This window comes from Eubalaena glacialis, chromosome 15 (assembly GCF_028564815.1).
Source record: "Eubalaena glacialis isolate mEubGla1 chromosome 15, mEubGla1.1.hap2.+ XY, whole genome shotgun sequence".
Taxonomy (NCBI): Eukaryota; Metazoa; Chordata; class Mammalia; order Artiodactyla; family Balaenidae; genus Eubalaena; species Eubalaena glacialis.
The window spans coordinates 74,790,719-74,813,159 of NC_083730.1; the positions used below are offsets into that span (position 1 = coordinate 74,790,719).

A 22,441-nucleotide genomic window follows, 5' to 3' on the forward strand; every position below is an offset into this window, starting at 1 on the left:
ATCTCCATCCCCATCACCTCACTCTCATCCAGCCCATTCATCCATTCAGTGGGCTTTTATTGAGCACCTGCTGTGTTTCCGACACCATGTCAGGCGCTGGCCACTGGCATCTCTCACTGGATTCCCAGCACCCCGTCTTCACTGGTCTCCTCCTCCGAAAACATTTTCTACCCAGAACCCCGAGTGATCTCTCCAGCACAATGCTGTCCATAGAACTTTCTGGTGATGGTGAAAATGTTCTATATCTGTACTGTCCAATATGGTAGCCACATGTAGGCATTGAACACTTGAAATGTGGCTAGTGCAACTGAGGAACTGAATTTTTAATTTAATGAGCCATGTGTGTATTAGTTAGCTTGGGCTGCCATTAAAAAAATCATACTGGGTGGCTTAAACAAAAGAAATTTATTGTCTCACAGTTCCAAAAGCTGGGGAGTCCAAATTTAAGGTGCCAGCCAATTCAGTTCCTGGTGAGACCTCTCTTCCTGTCCTGTAAACAGTGTCCTCACATGACACAGAGAGAGAGACAGAGAGAGAGAGAGAGAGAGAGAGAGATCTGTGTCTCTTCCTGTTCTTATAAGGGCACCAGCCCTATAGACTTAGGGCCCCACCCTTACGACCTCATTTAACCTTTATCTCCCCTCACAGGCCCCATCTCCAAATACAGTCACATAGTGACTTAGAGCTTCAACATGACTTTGGGGGAGGGCGGCACAAATATTCAGCCTATAACAATGTGGCTAGTGGCTACCATAGTAGACAGTGTGGCTTAGGAGGGAAAACCAACCATGTCCTTCCTCAGTTTGCAACCTCCTTGGCTCCCCAGCTCCCTCGGGATGGAGTCCAGACCCCTGACAATGGCCCACAAGGCTCTGCAGGGTCTGCACCTGGCCCATCGCTGTAGGCTCTACCTGTTATACTGACTGCTTAGAGTCTGTAGAAGCCAGAGCTCTGGGCTCCACCTCTGGGCTTCTGTACCAGCACCTCCCTCTGCCCAGAACACTTGTCACCTCCAGCTGCCCACACAACCCCCACTTCTTCACCTCACTCTGATTCCCAAATCGGGGGTCCCCGTTTAGACTTGTGTGAGGGGCCCTCCTCCATCGTGCGTGGAACATTTGGGTCACAGACAGGCTGGGCCAGTGATGCAATGTCCACATCAGTTGTCCCTCCTCCCCAGGATGTTCCCTGGGGATAATGCTGAAAGGTGGTCTCAGCAACCTGAAGGTGGTGACCAGAAACAGGAGCAAGGACCCCCTGGCCATTCCTCTGAGAATCCAGCCCTTGCAGGGTTCAAGGAGATGATCTGAGGAGGCAGTGTTTCAGTGGAAAGAGCAAGGGGCTTTGAACTCAGGCCTGTGGCGGTGGGGGGGGAGGGGGGGGCTGGGTCCTATTTCTGCAACTCTCATCCACCCACTCAGTACCCTCTTTTCTTTGGGCGGAGGGGGGGGGGCGCGCGTGGCAAGCGGGATTTTAGTTCCCCGACCAGGGATCGAACCCACGCCCCCAGCACTGGAAGCACAGAGTCTTAACCACTGGACCGCCAGGGAAGTCCCAGGACCCTCATTTTCACATCAATAAAATGGGGTAACAGCACCTCCCCGGGAGGGTTACTGTGAGAATTCAATAAGGGAAAGGAGGTTTGTATGGACCAGACAATGTTATTATAATCCCGCAGTTAGAACCTTTCACAAAATGAAGTCTTGTCTTTGAGTTTTATGGGTGGAAGGTCAAAGTCCAAGCCATGGTGGCAGAGATAAGGAAACCGAGGGTCAGAGAGGGCCAGGAGTTTGCCTAAGTCGCTAGCAAATGGGCAGCAGTAGTGAGAATGCAGATGTGAGGATGCCCACCGAGGGATAACTGTCCAGTCTGCAGGTCCGATGGAGCGGAGGGACACCCCCAAAGGTGCTCACCTTTTCGAGTGGGGGGGTTCTGCCTTCTTCCTTTCGGACCTTGGAACTAGCGGGTCCTTCCGTGGGGAATCGGAGGCTGAGATGGCTCACGAGGTCCCCTGCGGGGCGCACTGGAGATGGTGCACCTGTAGGCCGGCAGGCACGCTGGAGGCCGGGGGCTGCGGGAGGCCCACGCAGCGCGCACTCTCCTGAAGACCTTACACGACAGCCCAGCCGGTGCGGGTCCCGGTGGGCGTCTGCGTGGGGTCGGATGGCGAGGCTCCAGCCACACCCTGTGGGCAGGGCCGCGGGAGGCAACGCCCCGCCTCCACCTCCCCCAGCACCGCCTCGCCCCGCCCCGCCCCGCCCCCGGGAGCTGCAGAAGGCTCCTCGATGGTCATTCGCCACCACTGGGAGGCTTCTGGACCCGGGGGTAGGTGGATAAGGGTGACAGGGCTCCTCCTCCCCATACTTTGTGAGCTTCTAATAACAGCCCAACCCTAGATGCTACTGACATTGTGTCTTTCCCCCACCTCTCCTCCCAGGGTGGGGGAGGCGACTGAACTCCCCAAACCACGTAACTCAGTGTCCCTCGATTGTCCACTGTCTCTTCCTGCATTCAACAAACAGATCTGAGGCTGAAGTCAAGACCCTTCTTCCCACCACTGTGTGCTTTGAGCAAGTGACTTCCCCTCTCTGAGCCTCAGTTTACTCATCTGTAAAATGGGGATGACAGTAATACCGCTTTCATCGTTTTTTCAGGATTTGATGAGAAAACAAGTAAGGCCCTCAGCAAGGGGGTCTGTTACTGTTGTGCTCTCCTCCACTCCCCCCACCCCCTGAACCCAAGAGACCCCTGCCTGGTCTACCCAGAGGCCCAGCCCTGCTGGTTATTTGGGTTTGCGCAGGGAGAATGGCTAAGGCCAAAGTTGGAATCAGCAAGATATAGGCTCTGCGACGTTGGACAAGACACTGGCCCTCTGTGGGCCTCAGTTTCCCCATCTGTGCAAGACAGGAGCTGTAAAAACTGAGAGACAGAGATGCCTGGTGCATTTATGGAGTGCCGATGGTATGCTCCACACTTCACCTGCTTCCCAACAACCCTAGGGGGCTGCCAGTGTCAGCAACGGCCCCATCATACAGGAAAGGAGGCTCAGAGAGGTGAGGTGACATGCCCACAGTCACACAGCCAGGAGTAGGGGTGCTGGGCTCGAAGCCTCACTCTCCTGTCTGAGGACCTTGGGCCCCTGGGAAAGCAGGGCTAACTCTGGAGGGACTTCCTCTCCCCCTCCCTCCTCCCTCCTTGCCAGCCTCCACTGGGAGGTGTGCCCTGGAGGAGCAGCTGCCACCCCACCTCCACCAGGCTCAGCCCAGAGGCAGGGGCAGGGCTGGTGCTCTGTCTCCACCTCATCGGAAATGGGATGGAAAAACACAGGAGAGTCGGCCTGGAGGGGAGAGCACTCAGGAGCCGGTGCTGGCTCTCTGGGGCTGCAGCACAAAGAACTGAAACAAGATTCAGTTCCTTCAGGCATCTGAGCACCTACTGCATGCCTGGCACTGAGCGGGGCCCGAGGGGCAGGTGGGAAAGTAGGAGCCATCCCTGCCCCCAAAGAGCTCATTCTCCATCACACAAGCTGTCCGCTACTTCACTTACTATAGGGAACTCACCATGTCCCTTTATTCACCACCACTGAGCTACGGGTGCTGTTATCATCCCCAAGGGGTGTATCTGGAAAATGAAGCCCAGAGAAGGAAAGTGATTTGTTTGAGGTCACATAGATAGTCCATTTCGAAGCCGAGAGTTGAATCCTTGCAGCCTGACTTCAGGCCTCAATTGTTTCTCTACAGTGCTGTTTACTGAGCACCTACTATGTGCAGTCATCGTAGGTCATCTCCAGCCCTCCCCACAGTGGGAAACCTCAGAGTGGTTAGGTAACTGGTCCAAGATCACACAGCCAGTAAGTGGCAGAGGAATGATTCAAACTCAGGCTTGATTCTCCCAAACTTCTCCTGGCCTGAGAGGGGGAAAAGAGATCAGCTCCACCATTCATTCATTTGTTTATTCATTCAACAAATATTTATTGAGCATCTACTCTGTCAGGTACAGGCGCAGGGTGGATGACAATAAACCTGCCCCAGCCACTGCCCTCAGGGGGTTCATGGTCTTGAGCATGCCCATGCGGTACTCGGACAGAAGAGCCACCTCTTCCAGAATTGGGGTGGGAGGAGGTGCTGCCAGGGATGGCTCCCTGGAGTTGGCTCTGGAATTCTGTCTGCCTTCTGGCTGGGCAACCTAGCCCCAAAGTCATTTACCTTCTGAGTGGCTTCATCTGAAAAATGGTGATAACAAAGTCCACCTTGTCTAGTGTGGCTCAAGAAATGTCACCTGTTATTACTCACATTATGGTCCCAACTGAGCCCTCACGGCAGGGCAGAGAAAGTGGGCAGGGAGGGAAGGGGTGTGACACCATCGAGGTCTAGGCCCTGGTTGGGGACAGGCAGAGAGCGCTGAGACCCTGGGAGCCTAAGAACACAGGGCAAACCCGTGAAAAGAAACCCCAAAGGCCTCAGACAGGGAGTGGCTGCAGGGAGTCTAGGGCCAGGTCTGTGACCTCGGCTGGACCACTGGGACCTCCAGCAGGAATGAGGTCAGGGCTGGGGCCCTGTGATTAGATGGGAGGAAGGGACCCCCCCCAAGATGTTCAGGAAATAGCAGAGGGTAGGGGTTTGGGAGGGTGGAAGATTCTGGGCTTAGAGCTCTAGTGTTGGTATAACCTGGGCTCAGATCCCATTGGGCACTCATTATGGGACCTTAGGCAGGGGATGGCACCTCTCAGCCTCAGCTTCCTCCTCTAGAAAATGTGTTTCTGATACCTGCATGGCCAGATGGAATCAGATCATGTGAACAATTGTTTTATTTAACAGACGTGTGTACAGCGCGTACTGTGGGTCAGATGCTGCTCCCCGCACTTTCTGCCTGTGTCTTTAGTGAGAGGTACGCGCTCCTACCACCACGAGGGCAGCTATTGTCACTCCTCCACATCATGTGACTGTGTTACAATGACTGCGTTTGACTTCCGAATCAGGAAAAATGACAATAACAACCAGGAAAGCAAATTCCATCTGGGGAGCAGGCCAGGGCCTGGGGCAGCTCTGGGAGCCTGGCTGTGGGCTGGACCAGGATAAGAATTCGGGACGGCCCGGTCCTGCCAGGGCTGTTCTCCAGGACCTCCAGGAAGAAAACCAAGAATTGGGAACTCTTCTCTATGGGAAATCTGTCTGTCCTGGAAGGCCAACTTGCGTGTGTGCGAGTGTGTGTGCCTGCGTGTGGATGCGAGTCTGTGCATACGTGTGAGAGGCGGGGGGGGTGGGGCGATGTCTGGGCCCTCACCCGTCCGCAGCCCCGCTGCCAGCCGCCAGCCTCAGCCGTCTGTTGTGGCAGATGTTTGGCTGTGCCATGGCAACGCCAGAACAGGATGTACCTCTGGATTGCAACAGGGACAAGCCCACACTCACAGGCCGCCCACACCGTTCCCCTCCCCAAAGGCCTGTTGCAGAGAACCATTTGGGTCCAGGTCGGGGACAAATGGTGTTTGTATCAGGAGACAGGCAGAGCTGGCATCCTCCGAGGGGTCAGTGGCAGGGGAGGAGGAGGAGGACGCATGTGCACAGCCCAGCTGAGTCCCTCCTCCAGTGAGCTCGTGTCGGTTTCCCTCTGCCCTTCAGAGGATGCTAAGGAAGCAGCGTGGGAAGAGGAGCTGCCGTCAACAGGGCTGGTCTGTGGGCAACGGATCACTGTCTTTCCCACGATTATAGCAACTACTCACGGAGGGAGTGCTTTGTGCCGGGACCTGTGCTCAGTACTCCATCTAGCAAATAATATCTACATTCACGGGTCTTCACTGTGTGCTGATGACACAGCGCTAATCTTTATAGCAGCACTATGAGGTCATTCCTGTTTTTCAAATGCGGAAAAGGGGGCACAGAGAGGTTAAGCCAGCGCTCTGGGTCACAGAGTGGGTGAGTTAGGGAGCAAGACCCTGGGCTGTCTTTCTCCAAAGCCCTTGATCAGCGTGGTGACGCTGCCAGGACCGGCGACATAATTTGCAGGGCCCAGTGGGAAATGAGAAGGCCTGGCCCTCATTAAAGAATTAAAGACAGTGACAGCAGAGCATCGACCAATCACAGGGCCCCTGTAAGTTCAGAGTCCTGTGCAGCTGCCCAGGAAGCCAGGCCCCAAGTGCTCAGGGGGTGGGCACAGGGGCCTGGAGAAGCTCACACACCAGGACAGTGAGCCCCTGCCTGGCACCCCTGAGCCTCAGTGATCTGAGCGCCATTTCTGTTCCAGGGGGCCCATGTTACCCCATCGGAGTGGAGAAGAGACCCTCCCCGCAAAATGCTGTGCTGAATTCCCTAGAACCATGAGCCTGGGAGCTTGGAGGGCAAATTTTAGCTCAATGCCAAAGCATCCTTTTATTAAATCTTTACATTTTCCTTTTTAAGTATGAAAGTAACGTAATCCTGTTGCAGAGATTTTGGAATAGATAAAAGCGAAAAACCTCAACCTCGAATCCTCCCCATCTAATCCCATTGCTGTTGGCAGGTGGTGTATTTCCTTCCTAGCTTTTACAGATGGGCTTTCCATCAGGACTGCCAGGGGTGAAACAGACGGGCTCCTCTTTGTCTCGGGCATCTGGCAAATGGCAGGAGCACATGAATGGGAGAGGATGACGGAATGGATGGATGTTACAAAGGGGCCTGGTCTGGATGACCTTTCAGATTCTTCTGGTCTCTAAAAACTCAGGATTCTTTGATTCCTGCATAGTAAATGCCTGGTGTTGACCTAGGGCTCAGTCCAGTGTGCCAAGTCCAGTGTGCTGGGGCCCCAGAGGTGTCTGATTCATGTCCCTGTCCTGGGAGAACGTGGCTTAGGCGGTCATGGGTGTCCCCAAGCTTTCCCAGCCTTGGTGAATGAAACTTGGGACCCATTTTCACAGCATATTTCGTTCATTTACTCTCATCCGATATTTACTGAGTGCTTACTACGCACTAAGTACATTAAGGGCTGTCTTCTTTGGAGAGAAGATGGTGGGGTAGAAAGTGTATGAGTTTGGAGTCAGGCACCCCAAGCTTCTGTCCCTTCCTGGATGTGTGGCCCTTATCCAGGTGACCTAACCTCTCTGAGCTTCCACCTCTTCGTTTGTAAAACAGTCACATCTGCTGTGAGGATCAACTCAGCAACACACATGAAACACCTACGAGTAGTAGATGCTCAGTGCAGTTTACTTCCTTTTCCCCTCCCACCCCTCCATCCCTCCTGCCAGTACCAACAGTAAGAGCTGCCACTGACTTAGCAAGTGGTGTGCCAGGCAGGAGAGGTTTGCATACATTATCAGCTAATTCTCAAATTATTGCCCCCTTGAGGTAGGTAGCATTGTCCTTCACCCGTTGTGACATCCAATTTCAAAACCAGAGGGAGCTCGGCACCTCCCACCGCTTGTGGGAGAATTTGTCTCTTAGTGTCAGATTCCCGTGCATCCTTTTCTGTGCTAGGGTTTCTGCTCACGCAAATGCTGACACTTTACTTGCTGAAACAGTTTACAAAAAAAGGAATTTGGGGCTGAAACGGGACCCTTTGCAAGTATACTTCAGGGTGCATGAGCAGCTTCCCTATAAAGGCAAAATACGATGAATCCAATTTAGGGGAGGGAAACACACCTTGTGCCGCCCAGATAGCCTTCGGAGCACGAAGTGGGTCAGATTTCCCAAGGGCTGGAGGCTTCATTTCTGACTCGTATGTTTTCTTGCTGGCACCTACAGGGAGATCAGATGCAGCTTCAGCTTGCTGCTTTCTACTTCTGGGGTGGGGGGCAGCTCCCAGAGGGTTTCAGGTGGGGAAGGAGCAGTACCTCCTGGCTTCACCACTTTTTAGATGTAACCTTGGACAAATGACTTACGCTCTGCAGGCCTGATTCTTCAACTGTAAACTGAGGGTAACGTCAACAGGGCCTTCGGAGGATTCAACAGGATTCTTTAAAGTGCTGGATACGCGGAAGGCTCAGAAGTGTGGTTCTGCTCCCTCGTTGAGGGCGCAGGGGTGGGTGGGTGGTGTTTTCTGGGCAGAGCTCACTTTGTGCACCGCGGCTGGACATCTTTGGAAAGGGCTTTCCTACCATGAAGTGAATCCTTTTGAAATGCCACGTTGTCCTCCATGGTCTGCTTTCTGGAACCTCTTCCAAGCATCTTGCCAAGAGGGGCCTCCCCCACCCCACCCCCAGCATGCAGCTCCTCCCCTGCACAACCACGCCCCCTGCTGGCGAGACCTGGGATCACGTTCAACCTCAGGATTGCTACTAGGACGAAATCAGGATCAAAGCAGTCAGTTATAGGAAGGTTCTCCGAGGACTTGAGTGAAAGAGTATCTGATGATCTGGGAACACCCACATTCTGCAAGGGCGAAGTGGGTGGGTGTTGTCTCCAGAAAGCATGTGTGGAATGTGATTGTAACTAGCAAAGGGAAAGCCTACTCAATTGCATCATGTTCTTATTTCAATGGTTTCTAAACCTGGCATCAGAATTCCCAGGGAATCCATGGGAATCATACAGAGTGCTGGGCCCCATCCTCAGCCTCTGTTTCACGTTTGCAGCCCGAAGAGAATTTGTTAGGTGTCTCCAGCCTTTCCTAGGATGAGCGTCCTGAACCATGACCCTCAGTGGTTCAGTTCCAAAAACCTCTTACAGAGAGGGCTGCATTACAGCTTGGTGGCACCAACGAGTACAGTCACGCCACTCACCTTTTGCTTTGATTTCCTACTGAATAAGCAATTCCTAACCATACTTTGGCTTCACGTGTAGATTTTCCTAGAAGGGCTCAATGTGGTAATCGGCAGATGAGAGTAATCTGGTCTGCCTGACGGTTTTAATTCTTTTTGTAAAGTGAAAAACTTGCATTCTGGTTTATCTACTAGTCTCCTGTGAGTCCAGGTGAGGGGCAGAGTAAGTCTAGGTGAACTAAACAAAGTCTTTTCTGGATCCACAGGCGCTGGAATTTCACGGTCACATCAAGGCACTAGTGGCAGATGGTCAGTGCTCACCCATGTGACTTGCTCGTTGGAATGTAATGTATGGCACCCAAAGGCGGTGAAGAGGGAATGTGAGTCCCATGCTGTTTGCCCTGCTGCACGGCTAGATGCACAGAACTCCACGAAGGCAGGGTTTTCTGTTGGAAGCAGCCTGACTTGGCTCAGACACCAAGGGAGGAGAGACACCAAAAGCTCTGACCTGCAGTGGACTGTCACCTGAGCACGAGACGAGCCTTTGCTGTGTCCAGCGGCTGGGATTCCCTGGGGTTCCTGCCTTGGCTGTTAGCCACAATGAGCTCCCACTGTCCTCTCTCCCGTGTGAGCAGCTAAGGTGGTTCTGTTGAGCACACCTCTAGCTTTAGAGCTTGTGCAGGGAGAGATGCCACCCCAAGTCCAAGTCCCACCCTGGGTGGTGGGGTGGAGGGACGGGACAGGTTTTTTTGGTATACGAGTGACCACCCACAACTGGGCCTGCTCTTCCTTACTGGCAAGATCAGGAGGAAAAAGGATGATTCTTGCAGGAGCTGACCTTCTTCCCCTGGTTCTTTCTTTGGTGTCACCTGTCCAGGTGTTCAGCATGGGGCCCAGCATGTGGCAGGTGCTCAGTCAAGACCAGCCATCATGATGACGAAGCTGCCACCAAGTCTCCTGGCAAGGGCTGAAGAGGCTGTTGCTTTTTGACACAAGTTTGGAGCTCATCAGGCATTTATAAAGAAAAAGTTTATTTTCATCACAAGAAGCACACAGACTATATACAGTACACACCAACAGAAGTAAAAAAAAAAAAAAAAGTGCATTATGCATCTTCTACTGCAAATTCACAGTACAAAAGATACTGCCTTTTAAATATATAATATAAAAAAAACCAAGAAGAAAAACAATATAATAAAAAAAAATCATTGATATCATAACGCAACACACTGGAACCCACTGGCGGCTTCTGAAAACCAAAGGGCAGCCCATCTTGTGGAGCTCCTGATGGCGGTCTGTACCTGCATTTTGTTGCAAAGAGCTCAGGACACCAGCAGAGAGGAAAACAGGGGGGCCTAGGTGGTAATAAAATCTCTACTGAACAGGAGTACAGTTGCGTGATGGGGGGAACAGGGGAGGGGCTGGGCTGCGGTCCAGGGGGACCCTGGACTGCGCCACCCCCCGGCTGGCCAGCAAACCAATCCCGTCCTTTCCTCACTTACTACGGACCGGGCCATGGCTGAAACCGTGCCTGCCTTGCCAGCAGAAACCGCCAGCGCCGTTTCTAGCAACGCTCCTGGCCTGGCTGCGGGCAGGTGCGAGAAGCTGCACAACAGACCAGCACAAGTACGGGGCAGGCAAGCTCCAGCCCTAAAATGCCAACCACCACTGACGAGGCAAAGTATCCAATCACAGAAGGCGAGAGCTTAACGGTTGCCCATAAATACACAGTATTTGTAAACTATTATTAAGGCACTCGATTGTAAAACAATAATTACAGTGTCAGGAAGGAGGGAGGGAGGGAGCGGCCATCTCCTTGAGCAGCGCGGCCGACAGAAAGGACAGCAGAGGACCGGGGGTCTGGTTCTAAGACTCCTGCTAAGAGACCGACACAGGCCGGGGCTGCAGCACCCACTGCAAGACAAAAACGAGGTGGTCACGTCCACACCCACCAAGGGCAGCACCGCACGGCGTCGCTCCAGACCGTTCAAGGTGACCTGCTTCTAGCTCGGGTGACACAGTGTGCGTGTACGTGAGGGAGGAGGGATGCACGTGATGCTCTGATTCAAGTGATAGATAGATAGATATATTCAAATATATATATTTGTGCAGAGTGAACTCATACACTCTCATACGTATTCAACTGCAGAGCAGACAATAAAAAGACCAAGTAGCTGAGCACGGGGGTCCATAAGTACCTTCATTTGGCATGCCGCGTTGGGGAGACGCTGGGGGTGGGACAGTAGCCGGTGACCCTGCACCACGCTGTCCCGATGTCACAAATTGCCTGCCCGCCTGGCTCCCCTGCCGGAGGTGAAGGGGCGGCCGTCACTCTGCCGGCCGCGTGGGTACGGGGAAGCCCTGCCGGGTGGCGAGCCACAGCAGGGCTGTGGGAAATGTGTTCTGGCACCAAGCGTTTACAGCCAACAGACAGCAAGTCGCTCTTCGAACACCTTGGGTGAGGTTACTCACATGCTCTCGACTAAATGACAGCATTTCCTCTCACTAGGGAGCAGGGGCCCCAGGGGAGCAGGGGATCCATCAGCCTCCTGGGATGGCACCTGTGCACACAGTGCCGACGTACAGGGTTGTCCTGACGATGTTAATTCTATGGCCTCTTTGGCTCCATCCCAGGCATCCTCGGCTTATCCAGGAGGGAAAAGGCTTTAGAAAGGGCTGGAATGCTTTTTAGCTGGAGAGGATGGGATGGAGCGGAAGGGAGCTGGAGAGAGTAACCTGCTCGCCTGATGGACCGGGTGCCTCCACCCAGCAGAGAGCTGTCTGGCAGCCGAGAGGTTGGCACTGGTGCCTGCACTGAGACCAAGGAGGCAGGGAAGACCGGGGGCAAGAACCTTGTTCTCAAGAAGTTCATGGAATGATGCACATTGCTCCAAGGCCCTGAAGTAGCTACAAGACAAAGACATGGAAATCGGCAAGGTCAAGTCCCGATCAGAGGGCAGCACGGTTTCCCCTCTCTCTGTGACTTCTCCTCTTCGACTCAACAAAACTTGATGAGAAGACCTCCCTGTATCAATGCAAGAGGAAGACCTAGAGGAGTTCACCCTAATTTTGGCATGCCATGTGAATGAGAGTGCAAGTGAGGGAAAGGTGAGGTGGAAGAGGAAATGCAGCTGAATTCACAGGGTACTGAGCTGATTTAGAAAGTTTTTGTTCTCGCCTAGTTCGACAAAGGCATTCCACGAAGATGGCGGTCACCAAAATCAATGACTTTCACAGCATAAACCACTGCCGCCTACATTCGGAATTTCCCCCATCTGCTAAGCTGACAGATGAAGCATTGGTCAAGATGTGGGACAGCTTATGGTGTAAGCTTTCTTTTCAGAGACCAGTATGAATCTGTCTTTGCCAAGGTGTCTCCAAGCCTGGTAGAATGCTCTTGTCTTGTTAGTATAACATTTAAAATAGCAATCTGCCATATGTTTATGTGCCACTGATCTGGGTCTCAGAGAAAATCCTTCACCCTCTTCTCCAGGCTACAGTGTCATCTATCAAGAATGCTTCATTTTGCTCTGATGATGGGCACCTGGGCCCTGGTCTGTTTAGCTACTGATAGACTAGCTCCTGACAACGAATGGAGAACTTTGCCAAAAGCCAAAGACCCACTAGTATTCGTAATCCTCCTCCCACCCTTTAACTGGATAAGAAAAATTATGGCTTTCAAAATTAAGGTCTTCAAAAATATATCATACCCAGCCATGGTTAAAAAACCAACATAAGCCTGGCATCATCAAATCTAAAGGATTATTTTGACACAAAAGTTGATCCATCACATGAAATTTAATTTGGCAAAACACTGAACCTGATACATTTTTTTGAGACTGTGCTCTTGTTGGCTGAGAGAGAGGAGGAAACCCAACTGGGTTTTCCGGAATAAGTGGATAATCACCTTTTAAGCTGATTTCAATTGACAGTGGTGGGAAAACAAATTCCGATAAGGTAAAATAACGTATACTTTAATAAAAAAAAATAAGGCCAGGGAGAAAAAGTTTCCGGAGAGAGGGTTTTTGCAAAAACTCTACCCACTAGTTGAAATACGGACTAGCCTTCTTCCTGAAGACCCTGCCTGGGCTACTCTTGGGGGCCTAGTTCTGACCAACGTAAGATGACGACTCATTTACCCACGTTTGGAATTTGGCTGGCCCTTGAAGGATTTCTAGTTTCACTGGCCAAGGCTCGGCAAAGGTTTTCTATAAAGAGCCTGATCGCAAGGTAGCTAACTTAGGCTTTGCAGGCTACATGATCTCTGTCGCCTATTTGTTAATTTTTTGATAATCCCTTAAAACTGTAAAAAACAATCTTAGCTCCTGGGGCTGTACACCATGGTTTGCTGACCCCTGAATTAAACTTAACCGACCTCTTCTCTCTCTCCAGAATATTTTAACATCCTGTCTTGCTGGCCAACATCAGAGGAGTCCCTCCACTCAAGATCCTTAGAGGGACTACTCCCAGAGCCACTCAGGACCACGTGCTGTCCTGCCCACCGGGAAGAGCCGCAGAGACACAGGAAGCCGCGTTCTCACCGCAGGAAGGGGCGACTGTAAACATCTGCGAAGGCGTCCACCAGTCCCACTTCTCAGAGAAGCTGCTGCTAAGTTGTTCCTTGAGAGTGACTGAGCATTCCTCACTGCTGAAATCTCCTTTTCCTCCCCAAACATGAGTACATGTGACCTAATGAACCTGAGTGCTGGGGCTCCTGACGGGGCGACGCACATCTCAGAATCCCCGGCCCCGCCAGACACTTGAGTGCCTTCGAACCACAACACGACCGCATTGGGTTCCGCAGCAGATAAGACTCAATGATACTCTGTGGGTCCTTCTCCCCAGATGGGGGACAACTGAAGACTGACCTTTAGCAACAACTGAGGACCCCACATACATTTCCCCCCACCTCACCCCAGGGCCGGCCAGACACACGTCACTCAGCTGTGACAACACGCCAGGACAGGCAAGTCAACTGCTCAGAGGACCTCCACTCACCCTGGAGTTGGTCTGACAACAGCATTCGTGCCTTCGTGTCACTTTAACTAGCAGTGTTTGGTGCAGGCACCTTAAAAGTCTTAATACTTTTTGGGGTCCTGACAACCACACAACAAAAAGTTCTCTTTCGGAAAAATCTTTTCTGACACAGCATTTTTCCCTGGAATGAGCCTTGGTCATTATTGGAGTTTAAAAATAAAAAGCAGAGCAGGATCAGAGGTAGGACTTCTACTGCCATCCACGAGTTTTCCCAGAAGGGCCTGAATGAGCTAGGACACGTGCCGTGGTGGCGATGCCAATGCCACAGCTATTCTTTTGCAGGTTGTGCCGGAGGATTTTTTGTTTTTTGGCTGTGTTGGGTCTTCATTGCTGCGCACGGGCCTTCTCTAGTTGTGGCGAGCAGGGGCTGCTCTTCACTGCGGTGCGCAGGCTTCTCATTGTCGTGGCTTCTCTTGTTGCAGAGCGTGAGCTCTAGAGCGCAGGCTCAGTAGTTGTGGCGCACGGGCTTAGTTGCTCCGCGGCCTGTGGGATCTTCCCGGGCCAGGGCTTGAACCCGTGTCCCCTGCATTGGCAGGTGGATTCTTAACCACTGCACCACCAGGGAAGCCCTGTGCCGGAGGATTTTTGATGCGTGTGCATCGCTGTATAAATGCTCTTCTTAACACACGAGCAGCACCTGAAACACCTGATTTGGGGTCAGAGTCTACTGGTCAACAGCTGCTGGTTCTCCCAGGCCACGAAACCAATGCTCCCCTTTCTCCTTGTGCTGCATGTTAGGTATTGTTGTTTCTTCTTCTCCCCTTTGCCGCAAGAGGGGAGGAAAAGTAAGGATAACGCCAATTGTTTAAAGGAAATCAAGACAGAAGGGGTGGACCAAAATCCACAGTGAAACGAAAGGAGGGATCACAGAAGTCCAAACGCAGCCAAAGGCGGGTCAGCTTTTGCTCATCCACGAAGGGCTTTTCAAGTTTTCCGGGGCAGATTTCCCTGATGGTTTAGAGGTTGCAGCTGGGTTCCTGGGGGCCACTGGGGGCTCATGCAAGAAGGAAGACTCGCTCAACCTGGCATCCTGGGAGTCAGCCACAGTGGACACGTCGGCCTCACTGGACAGGTCCTCCGTCGAGAGGTTGAGGCTCCCGAGCTTGGCGAGGGAGTGAGAGCGCTTGAGCGGGGACGAGACCGTGAGGCCCGCCAGCCGGAGCCGGGTCTCGATCTCCTGCGTGCGCTGCTTCACCAGCCCGGGCTTCCCGCGGACGCTGTGGATGCTGTCGCTGCTCGAGCTCCGGGTCAGGTTGGAGCTCATGGAGGATGAGGTCGGGGTGTAGCAGATGGTCTTCAGGAAGTCTTTTGAGAAGTGACTGGTGTGGTCTGGGCGGCAGAGGAAGAGCGGGGGGCTCTTCAGTGGGGCTCCTTCTGACGGAGGGGGGCCAGCCTCGGGCTTCTCGTCACCCTGGGCTTGGCCAGGCAGAGCCGGGTCCTGGTTCTCCTCGGGGATGCTGGCCTCCAGCCTGCTGGCGGGGCCGTCCTTGCAGGGGGCCGCCGGGTCGGCCGGCGTGCCCTTCAGCCTTTCTAGTTCTTTGGTGTGCTTGCGGACCAAGCCCGCCTTCTGCAGCTGGATGATGGATTCCTGGTGCTGCATCAAGTAGCTGTTGGCTGTCGGTTTCTCGGCTTCTTTACTGAACAGGAGCCGCAGGTCCTTGGCTGGCTTCGGATCTTTCTTGGGTGGCGAGTCGTCCTTCGCTACTTCCAGGTTGGGAGCGTTCTTATCACAGTGAGAGTTCTTCAAAAGGAGGGACTTTGGTAGGACTTTGTGAGTCTCTCTGGAAGGTTCCAAAAGGCTGGCTGGTAGCTCTGGGGCAGCCCCGGCCCCAGGGCCACTGATGTCTGGCCTCCTTGAGCCTGCTGGTGGTAGGAATGGGGGAGTTTCGGTTGGGCCAGAGGACAGTTTCTCCGAAGCTCGGGACCTGCTGGCCACATGGGCCATGGGGGAAGACGTGAGGTGGGGCAGAAAGGTGGGCTGGGTGCAGATGGCGGGAGCACTGGGGTTCTTGCATCGCTCCCCGAAGGCCTCTGGAATCCTGCTGGCTGCAGGGTACATGCAGTCGGCGCAGGACTTGTAGGAAGGCTTCACTTTGTTAAGGATCCCAAAGATCGCATCATGCTGAAAGGGACAAGAACATCGTGAGGGCGCGACACAAGCCGAAGCCCGAAAAATACAAGGAGGGCAGGAGGAGGGGCTGAGGCAGGCACTGGGCTGGCAGTGCTCTCACTTCAGCTGGGGCTGGGACAGAGCCCTCTCAGAAGCCATATGACCGTGACTAATGCAGGTTAGGGATGAGTTAGAGACACTGAATCGAACTTCCCGGAAGCTACGAGCCCACATCCTGGGCAAACCTTCGGCCACACGGTCAGGAGCAGGGCCTCCAAGGGCCTCCCTTCTCAACTCCGCCTCCGCCACTTGCACCAAATGACCCTTTCCAGCGCTCTGGTGTTGCCTGGAAACCAGAGTGACTTCGCCTCACCCTTCCCCCTCACGGCCTCGTGAGAATTAGTGAAATAACATTTCTGGCACAGTAACTGTGTCTCCCTTTCAGAAAGGGTCTGGAGTCTGCAGCCTGAAGACAGAGCCCTTCCTGTCTGGCACAACAGAGCGTGGCTCCAAGGAACCACCATCTAACTGTGCTCTTCACAGAGAGGTGGCAAAGGGCAGAAACGGTTTGGGAAAGACTCTAATACAGCCCCAAACACAGGTGCCCACAGCCCCGATGAGGAAGCCAGGCACAGGTGGGTTTCATACACCAGTGGAAGGCACGTTTGCACCACTTTCCAAGAAACACCCCGCCTCTGGTCACTGGGGGTCTCCGTGAACTCAACGTGGGCCTCTCCATCCCGCCCTCCTCCTGATGGGCAGGGCAAGCCCTCAGTCCCTCACGCGCCCATCGACAGGCACCAGGGCTGCTCTTCTGGGCCAAGACCCAGCCAAGAACCGCAGAAGTGGAGGCAAGAGGGTGACTCTCTTCCCTCACGAGTTGTTTCGCTGTGAGATTCCTGAGGTGGTTGAAAACCAAGCCTTCTTGGCAAAAGGTTTCTCCCTGCCCCTCTGTCGTGTCAGGGACTCATACCATCCTGTGTGGCAGCCCGAGGTCCCCCCAAGCTAAGAAGTCAGGGTCTGGTCCAGTCCTGGAGGAGTCAAGGGGAAACCCATCCCCGATTCCTGGAGGCTTGCAAGGGGGCGTGTGGAGAGCGCCTGGTGGGGCAGGTAGGGGGCTGGGTCTCCTGCGGGACCCTATCCTGGTCAGGATTCCTGGGGCTGGTTTCCAGGTCGACCAGTGGGGCTTGGTCACCCCTGTGGTGAGGCCCGAACACAGACATTTTCCTGAAGCTTTGACCAAATTGTCTATATGTTTGTTTCTTCTAAAACCTTTAGAATCTAACGTTCTAAACCGTGGTGAAATCTACCACGGTGGGAGATTTGAGAGCACCTTTCAGAGCTCATGGGGAGACAAGGGAGGAGGGAATTCATTCATCCAGCTCCTACTTAGGGAGCGCGCCTGTCCTGTGCCAGGCCTTGCATTGGACCAGGGGCTACGAGCAAGACAGTCCCTGCCCTCCAAGGGCCCTGTCTCTGGATGCCTGCTAAGCTGTGCATTTCGGTCCCTGTCCCATCCTCTGAGCCACCCCCATCTCAGATGCTTGGCTTCCATCTCACCCCATCAGTCTGCCTGCAGACCACTGCCAGAGGGGCCTTGTCAACAACCACCTCACGCCCTCCCGTGCTTCCCAGCACCCTGGGAGGAAACGAGCAGGGCCCTGCCATCATGCCCCGAGGCCCCACGTGCCCGGCCACCTGTCCAACTGCGCCTCAGCCACTGCCCCTCAACCAGGCCAAGCTTTCCACCCTCAGGGGCCTGGGGGCCAGAAGATTCTCCTCCTGGCTCTCTGGGCGGCCAGCTCCGTCTCATCCCCTCCCCTCCCACCTTACCTATGTCACCACACCGAGCACCACCTGTATGTTTTCTTTGTTACATCCTTACATGTTTACCTCCCATCTCCCTGTAAGACCACGTGTGTTGAGCTACCTTACAGCTGTACCCCCTCACCAACCTGGCCCCGGAGTTAATAAACACAATTTGAACAAGTGAATGGATGCTTGTCTCTAGGTCCTATTCCCTAGATAATGTCACCCATCCACACTCTGGCCAGAAAAGGAAGGCTGGGTCCTTCGTTTATCTTCTTATCCAAGCTTCTCTCGTGGCCCTCATTCTATGACTCACAGCTACGTCATTTCGGACCAACCGAGGCACCACTGTCCCGGACAGAGAGGTTTTATATTATCTGTCTTTATGGGCATTTGCTCTTTAAAGGGAAGGTGAGCGGTGAGGGAAATTCGAGAGTAATTACTGTTCAGTTTGGAATCTGGTTCCTGATTTGGAGTACGGGAGATTTAACTTCCCAGTTTTGTTTGCATTATAACGTGATGATGGCAAACTCTCTGTACAAGGGGATGCCTCTGTCTGCCTCCCCAGTGCTCTCACTAGAGAATCACAGCTGGCCCGGGAGGTGGGTGGTCAGGCCACGGGAAATGAAGCTTCCTGCCCCCGGGCCAGGGCGAGCCAGCAGCAGAGCGAGGGCAGAACCCAAGACCAGGCAACAGAGGACGTCCCTCCACAAAACCAGCCTCCACGCGTGGGCCACTTGGAGGAGGAAACAGGCTGGAGGAATTCTTGATATTCTGAGCAAGTGCCAGGTTGAGGCAAGAGCTCTGTTGCAAATAACCCACCAAGTATGAGAGCTACGAGGGGCTGCTGGAGTTAATTAAGCATTAGAGTCTGAGTTGCGAGACTAGATACTTGATGTCGGCTTTTTCAAGGTGGAAACGGTGTTATGGTTAGGTTATGAATGGAAGCATTTGGGATGGAAACGGCAGATCTGGGATTTGATTTGTTTCAGGATAATCCAGGGTATGGGAAAGTGGATGGGGGTGAGATGAAAGGAAGAAAAGCCATACACTGCTAAAGGCTGAAGCTGGGTGATAAGTTATATGTTTTGTGGGTTTTTTTTTTTTTTGGCCATGCCTTGTGGCATGCGGGATCTTAATTCCCCGACCAGGGATTGAACCTGGGCCCCCTGCAGTGGAAGCGTGGAGTCCTAACCACTGGACCGCCAGGAAATTCCCGTAAGTTATATGTTTTATGTTTTACATAAGAAAAACGGAAAAAGACTTTGAAACTCTGCCTCAGACGTGAATGAGGCACCAGGGTGAAGAGGGCAAGGGGGATGATCACCAGTCCCCAGGGGTCCCGGGTCCTCCGTCGTCTACCATCCCCATCAGCCTGCAGAACCAGGTGGAAAGCCACCCACTGAGCTGGCAGAGGCAGCTGTTGGGGGGGCTGCCCCTGGGGCAGAAATGGCGTGCGTGCCGACACCCCCTCGCGGCCCCAGGCCTACCTCGAAGTCGTCCGGGCAGCTCCTCTTGCTGTTGTTATTATTTAGGTTTTCCCAGTTGAGCAGGTTATCGATCTGGGTTACGGGCTGCCCCCACTTCCCTGCTCCCGGGGCCTCCTCCCTTTCCATCTCCTCCACCTGCGGCGAGGAGCCACCCCGGGCTTGAGGGCTCCCAAACTCTAGTTTCTTCCTCACTTCCTTCTCACAGAGTCCAGGACCTTCTGGGGGGTGTGCGGCCGGCTTGGATGCCTCTGCCGGCTGAGCGGCTTCTTCCAGCAGAGCATCCCTCTCCAGATCCTCCAAGTGGACCCAGCCGCCCGTCTCGTCTCTGGGGCAGTGCAACAGGGGGTCTGAGAGTCGCCGGAGACAGCAGGGGAGAGCGGGTACCCCCGGGGCCCCACTGCCCGGGAACGCAGGCTGGGCGGCGGCGTCCAGGCAGGGCGGCTGGGCTTCCGGGGTGCCGTCCAGGGTCTCCGGCAGGAAGTCCCCAGGCCCCGCCGGGTCATCCACAGGCTGCTGGCGCCACAGCTTGTTGTGCCGTTGTTTGCTGGGGGAAGGAAGGCAGAGGAAGGTCAGCAGACGCCAGTGCCCAAGGGTCCTGGGAGGAAGGGTGTGGGGAGCCAGCAAGGGGCAGTCCAAGGCTTGGGTGGACACCAGGGGCTCACCTGGGTAAAGTCTCTCTTGGTTCATTTATCCCCAAGAAATTTGAGAATGACGGGAATAGCCTTAGGACCCTAAGTCATCATGGCTCCCGTACGTATGGCATCCCACATGTATGATCCATGTGGGATCACGTAAACAACTCTGTCATGTGATGAGGATGTCGCAGACATGGGAAGGGGGTCTGGACCTGAAATCCTATCATGGTCCTAGTGTCCCAGCTCTCCTGGTGAACCTGGTCACGCCACGGATGTTCCGTCTCTGTTTCCCCATCTGTCAAATAAGAAACCCAATCCTCTCCTACTTATGTCGTAGGGTAATAACGCGGATCAAAGTAGAGAGTCGATAAAGACTTATACACACTAACGTGACCAGGTAAACACATAATGCACCTGAATAAAGCTGGGGAGATGCCAGAAAATTGGAAATATTTGTGTAGGTCAGAGAGATTACAGGTCAGTTTTTAAAATAAGTCTTCTAATGCTGTGTTATTACTTTTATAACACATTTTTTAAACGTTAAGGGTTAAAAAAAAAAAAGAAGAAAGAGGCTCAGAGTGAAATCAGGTAAATGAGTCACCTCCATTAACCTCAGAGGATCACCAATATCCCAGGGTTGTGACGGTTAAGAGGAGAAAGAAGTAAACATAAAAGGACATGCAAACTAAGGATTTGCTGTTGTTCTTCAATGCGAGGGAGCATCAAGGTCATTCATGGCCGTCTGCTCTGTGTGCACGTTCCGGGCAAGGCCAAGAGGGCCCTCAGACGGGGCTATAATTCAAGGTCAGTGCTGTGCTGCTGTGAACCTGGCCTGGCAACCCCTGGTTAGCCTGCAAACCCCTGATGGCAGCAAATGACTGAAGGGCTACGGGAGGCGAGAGCAGGATGTGCCCCTTCCTCCTCCTCCCCGTCCCCCTCGGCCCTGCCTGAGCATCTGTCCAGCCGCTCTCTGGTTGACAGTGAAGGAGTCCAGAGATGTCCGGAGCTGTTCTCCAGACCCGCCAGTTGCTTCCCCAAACGTGGCCAAGACTTAGCCTGTGGCCTCCTCACAACACCGGGCAGAAACAACCCAGGGAGGCCTTGGACAGACTGAACAGAAAAGGAACAGGGGGAGAGTGAGTCCCTAAGTCCAGCAGCGATCCACCTGGGGTCAATGGGGGACCCTTCCATGGGGGCAGGATCACCTTGCACGGGAGCCCCAGAGGCTGACAGACCCGGGCATGCCCCCCCGATCCCTGGGCCGCCCACTGGCTGTGTGACATGGGACACCTTAACCTCCAGCGTCAGTTCCTTACTCCCCATGAATGGGGGATCCCCTGTCCTCTGCAGACCTTTTTCATGGTGGGGTGGGTGGGTGGAGGTGGTGGGTAGAGAACTACAAAGCAGCTATGTCATCACTGACCGTGAGCCGGGTCTAGCGAAGCAGCTGCACGGTGCTCGTGGAAATTTTACAACAATCCTATCAGGGGGATTAGTTCTTAACTCAGAAAAGGAGACTGAGGCCGGAGGGAGATTGATGAGCTTGCCCTGAGCTACCAGCTCGTCAGCGGTGGGCCCGGGTCTGCCTCTGCAGTCCCTGGAGCTGCCCTGCGGTGAAGCCTGGCACGGGCTTGACACAGAGCAGGTGCTCAGGAAACGGGGCAGCCCTGGCCCGAGACTCACACAGAGTCCTGCCTTGGATTAGAAGCCGTGCCCTGCTCCCTTCAGCTGCAAAACAGCTTTATGTGCGTGCCAACACAATAAGCACAGATCCCTCCTGGAAACCACTAATCAAACCCCAAACAATCGTTGTTTTTCTCAAACCGGCTCCCCCCCACCCCAAGAGGCAGGATTTTGGCTGTGGAAGCCACCGCTGGGCCAAACGGGAGCACGGCTGGGATGTGGCCGGCAGCCCCGGCCGGCTGGGCGGCAGGGCTTCTGGAGCTCGGCTCTGCCAATTCTTCTCTGCAGACAGGCACCCACCTGGCGTCCAAGATGCCTTCATACTCAGACAGCTGCCTCATAAAGCCCGCGTTGGGGCGTGTGATGCTGCGTTTTTGCTTCACGTAGTTGTAGGCTTTCTCCAGGGGCCAGCCAAATTCCTTCATCGCGTAGGCTATGACCGTGGAAGCAGAGCGACTGACGCCCATTTTGCAATGTACCAGGCACTTGGAGTGGTTCCTCCTGCAGCCGCGGGGGTGGGGGGAGAGGGCAAAAGTTGATACAACTGCATTCTCTCAGGTTTGGCACGATGGATCTTTCTTTTAAACCCTTAAGTTATCTCATTGCCCAAACCCTCCGAGGTCCTGATGTTCAGGCAGCAGACGTCCACACACCCTCAGTAGGAAATAACTTCACTGCAAAATCAATTAGCATACAATGGGAAATCGAGATCAATCTGTCCTGCCCTGGCCAAGTTTTGCAGGGAGAAAGCTCCCCAATCGGGCGCCTTCCCAGGTGGCTGGGATTGGCCGGGAGACCAGAACCCCTTGGGCAGGAAGCAACCGGGCAGTGAAAGGGGTATTTGCACAAGCTACTCGCTCAGCTGCTAGAGCAGATGGAGACAGGGAGCAGGTTACTGTAGAGAAACAGGGTCAGCAAACTGAAAGCCACCAGGCCCCTGGCAGAGAGAGTGCCTCGGCAGACAGGAGGGTCAAGGAGCCAGCGTGAGTCCGCAGCACTTGACTTGGCCACC

At 53.9% G+C, this 22,441-nt stretch overlaps 1 protein-coding gene across 3 annotated transcripts in view; it reads right to left on the reverse strand.

The window, feature by feature from the left end:
• Window positions 1–9,711: 9,711 nt before the first annotated feature.
• Window positions 9,712–22,441, reverse strand: part of SSH1 (slingshot protein phosphatase 1) — a 59,255-nt gene continuing 46,525 nt past the window's right edge. For all 3 annotated transcript variants that reach the window (XM_061169379.1, XM_061169380.1, XM_061169381.1), the window contains 3 exons: window positions 21,730–21,930; window positions 19,112–19,655; window positions 9,712–15,824 (listed from right to left, as the gene is read on the reverse strand). In XM_061169379.1, the coding sequence (XP_061025362.1) occupies window positions 14,598–15,824; window positions 19,112–19,655; window positions 21,730–21,930 (1,972 nt within the window). In that variant the 3' untranslated portion in view covers window positions 9,712–14,597. The remainder of the gene's footprint in view (window positions 15,825–19,111; window positions 19,656–21,729; window positions 21,931–22,441) is intronic.